The following is a 4035-nucleotide window of genomic DNA, read 5'->3' as shown; positions in this document are numbered from 1 at the left end:
TGAAGCGCAACGAATGCCAGTGATCATACTGGGTAAAATTCCTGGAAGGCATTTACCAAATCCAGTGTCCACTCTCCTTGAGTCCAAGTTTCATCAACAAAAGAACAAAGCAAAATAAGAAAAAGAAAATACCAGTACAGATATGGTTGTTATTCTGAATAATAGCATTGATTGATTGGGCCTCAGAACATCTCACTTCTTTGTGAAACTGGGGTCTTGATTACCTCCAGTATTTGCACCACTTCTGCCATGGAAGGCCTACTAGAAGGTATCTGAGAGGTGCAGACTATTGCCAGTTTCAGCACTGGCAATACCTCGTCTTCCAGGTACTCGCTGAAAATGCTCGAATCCACGCAATCCAACACATTCCCTTCTTCAAGCAAGACCCGGACTTGATCACTTAGTATCAAAACACTGTCTTCTCCATATTCAACTGGCCTCCTACCAGTCACAATCTCAAGCATCAGAATACCAAAACCGTAGACGTCGCACTTCTCATTGATCCTGGTTTGGCATGATAACTCTGGTGCCATATAATGTGCACTATGAAATCTGCTACCAACAACCTGATTACCATGTCCCGCCATAAGTCTTGTCAGTCCGAAATCTGAAATCTTCGGGTTGTAGTTCTCATCAAGTAAGATGTTACTAGGTTTAATGTTGTAGTGAATGATCGGTGGACGGAATGAATGGTGCAAGTAAGCAAGTCCTTTTGCTGTTCCAAATATGATTTTGAATCTGTTTGCCCAAGAAAGTGGTGCAGTGGAAGGAAGCCTCTCATGGAGTTTAGCTTGTAAGCTACCATTTGGTGCATACTCTGATACCAGAAGCTGCAAATGAGGTGTCCAATAGTATCCTTTCAGAGAAATTAGATTTGTATGCCTTGCCTTTCCTAGATATCGAACTTCTCGATCAAAGTCTTCTGGATATTGGATTAGATTGGATGTAACAAGCCTTTTGATGGCTACCATCCTTCCTTGTGCACCCAGTTGGATCTTGTAAACCGTTCCAAAGACGCCTTCTCCAACCTCAGCTGCCTTGCTAAGGATAGATTCAGGGTTGCTGATTTTCTCCACGGATGCTCTTGAATCAAACAGAATGAGCTTACCTGTGGCTAGACTTTCTGATCGGGAGCTTGAGCTTGAGCGGATGGTCTCCAAGGCATGGCCTACAAATGCCAACCTACGACGTGCTGATACGTTCAGCAGAGTTATGAGTATCACTCCACAAACAATGAAAATAGCTGCTGAAATCGCCACAATAGCAGATACACTGAGGAAGATGCGATGGTGGTAAGTTTTGGGATTTGAGGATTCATTTCTTTTCCTATGACCATCTGTTGGGTTTCCATAGGCAAAGGGATCAAGGACTAGAGGCTTAGATACATTCATTTTACATGGCCCCTTCAACAATGGAGAGCAAATGCCCAAATTCCCCTGCAAAGAACTTTGATCCAAGCTTGGAAATATTCCCCCTACCGGAAGCCTGCCTTCGAGCCTGTTGTACGACACGTTTACAGCGACAATGTTTTCAAGCCTCCCGAGATCTTGTGGTATCTCTCCACTCAGCTCATTAAACTCCAGTTTTAGCATCTTGAGCATGTTCAGCATTGAAAGTGATTGAGGAATGGAGCCACTTAGGTTGTTGTGTGAAAGGCTCCTGCAAACAAATGACATTCACAATTGGTACACAACACAACTAATGTACTTATAATCCTTACAAAAGTGCAAGACTTACAGCAAGTACAGAGATGTGCAGTTCCCAATTTCTTCAGGTATCGGTCCGGTGAACGAATTTCCATCCAATTGCAGTATCTTCAGGCTTCCAGAATCACATATATCACCAGGAATTGAACCGTAAAAATAACAATTCCGAAGGTCTAGAACTGTCAAGTTCTGGAAATACCCGAGCTCGGGTGGCATCTTTGATTGAATGCTGTTCCATGATAAATTCAAGTATCTCAAATTGGAAGAAAGACCTAGTTCTGCTGGAATATGTCCTGAAAGATTGTTCCTTGACAGATCTAATGTGTGTAGAGATGCAAATAGCCTGGCTGAACCTGGTGGTATCGAACCCGTTAATCCATTATTGGAGAAATCTACTTGCTGAAGCCCAAGCTCGAATAAACCCTCCGGTATGCTGCCATTGAAGCTGTTACCTCTCAATCGAATGACCGATAACTCGATACAGTAAACCAGTGACATTGGGATATTTCCAGTGAGTCGATTGTGTGACAAACTCAAGAAAGTGACTGATTTTAGGCTACCCATTGATGATGGAAGGCTTCCAGTGAAACTATTACTTGACAAGTCCATGTATTCCAGACTGCTCATGTTACCAATCCACTGTGGGAAATCACCAGATAACATATTGTTTGATAAATCGAAAAAACTCACGGAATTCAGTCTCTGCAGACTCTCTGGAACTTCTCCAGTGAAAAAATTATCACTCAAATCCAGTGCACTCAAGTGTGGACATAATCCAATATCAACAGGTAGTGGGCCTGAGAAGTGATTATCCTTCAGAATGAGCTCTTTTAAGTTATGCAGAGCTAACACACCTCCAGGCACAGACCCGGATAACTCGTTGCGCGAAAGATCCAAATTTCTTAGCCTTTTCAATGGCCAAATCTGGTTTGTGAAATCTGGGCTACCAGAAAAATGGTTCTTGGAGAGATTGAGATTGTTCAAGGAAGAGCAGCTACCAAGTGAGCTTGGAATTGGTCCTTCCAACATATTTCCAGCTAAAGAAAGGTAACGAAGGGAAAGACAATTTTGAAAGAGAGCATCAGGGACTGGTCCTGACAGTGTGTTCTCTGAAAGATCAAGAAATCTAATTGAACTCATATTGACAAAAGAAGATGGAATTAGGCCTGAAAGACTGTTGTGGGTAAGGTTAAGTCTTTCGAGGCCAGGAATTAGAGCAAGTTCAAGACTAATGCCACCACTGAAATTGTTATGTGAAAGTGATAATACCTTCAAATCCTGCAACTTTTGAAGGCCTTTACCTATCTTTCCTGACAAACCCAATCCATCAAGTGACAATTGAGAGACTCTGTTGGTGGTTGGATTGCACTCTATGTATCTCCAAGAACATGGGGAGTTATCATCTTCCTTCCATGAGTCCAAGTAGGAAGATGGGTCTTTAATGCCTGATTTGAACACAATCAGACCCAATACGTCGTCATTTAACTGCACAGAAGCCTCATCAATGTTGCTGATGCAGCCTCCAAGAGAAGCCATGGAAACCACAAAGAAAAACAACAGTTGAAGAAAACCCATTGTTGATTCTCTCTCTCTCTCTGTCTCTGTGTCTCTCTGGTGGGTATATCTAGAATTAGATGGATAGATAGACCAGGTGTATAATCATAACTGTAATCACGAGAAAGGAAGAGATAGACTCTTCACTAAAATAGAGTTCTATGTGAGGTCCTTGTACTGGCCAAGAGAGGTATGTGGGGTTGGAATTGAAAGGTAAAACTCATGGGGGGAGAGATAGAGAGAGAGAGATTATCATGTGAATGAAAACAGAGAAACACAAGGCAATTGTTCCCCACACATTCCCACCGCACACCATTGACACCAAGGCCTAAGGCCTTCATTTCAATTGTTTTGTCTGTGAGCAAAGCAAACAAACAAATACACAGTAGCCTAACAATGCTGTGTTGTTTGTCGCTTTGTTTGAGCATTTTCATTTCAAAACACTAGCTAGTCTGCTTTTTGAGGAAAATATTTCACATTTGTATTGTTTGCTCACATGCATGTTAATGTAAGCAGTAACCATTACATTATATGAAAGAGAAGCAAGATTTTTCTTAGACAAGTCTGGTGAGATAAGAAATTTGATTCTCTTGGCTCTGTCTATACTCTATATGATATGACAACCGGCATTAAATTCCAAAGTTATTCTGTTTTTTCTGTCTCTATTTTCCTACCACTAAATGTCAATGATGGAGTGTCTTGAGGAGCATTTAATGTAGATTCAAAAAGAGGGAATCAATGATAACCTCTATTTCTTGACTTCTTAAAGACTGAT

General features: G+C 41.5%; 1 protein-coding gene across 1 annotated transcript; it reads right to left on the bottom strand.

Moving 5' to 3' along the window:
- On the bottom strand, positions 1-3556 carry LOC119997965 (probably inactive leucine-rich repeat receptor-like protein kinase At3g28040). Its single transcript, XM_038845237.1, has 2 exons — positions 1738-3556; positions 1-1659 (listed from the first exon to the last, which is right to left on the bottom strand). The coding sequence occupies exons 1-2, from the start codon at positions 3279-3281 to the stop codon at positions 183-185; spliced, it is 3021 nt and encodes a 1006-aa protein (XP_038701165.1). The 5' UTR covers positions 3282-3556; the 3' UTR covers positions 1-182.
- Between the last annotated feature and the right edge of the window lie 479 nt (positions 3557-4035).

Source organism: Tripterygium wilfordii, chromosome 1, assembly GCF_013401445.1.
Source record: "Tripterygium wilfordii isolate XIE 37 chromosome 1, ASM1340144v1, whole genome shotgun sequence".
NCBI classification, from domain to species: domain Eukaryota; kingdom Viridiplantae; phylum Streptophyta; class Magnoliopsida; order Celastrales; family Celastraceae; genus Tripterygium; species Tripterygium wilfordii.
The sequence above is the reverse complement of the archived record's forward strand: the minus strand, read 5'-3'. Positions and strand labels throughout refer to the sequence as shown.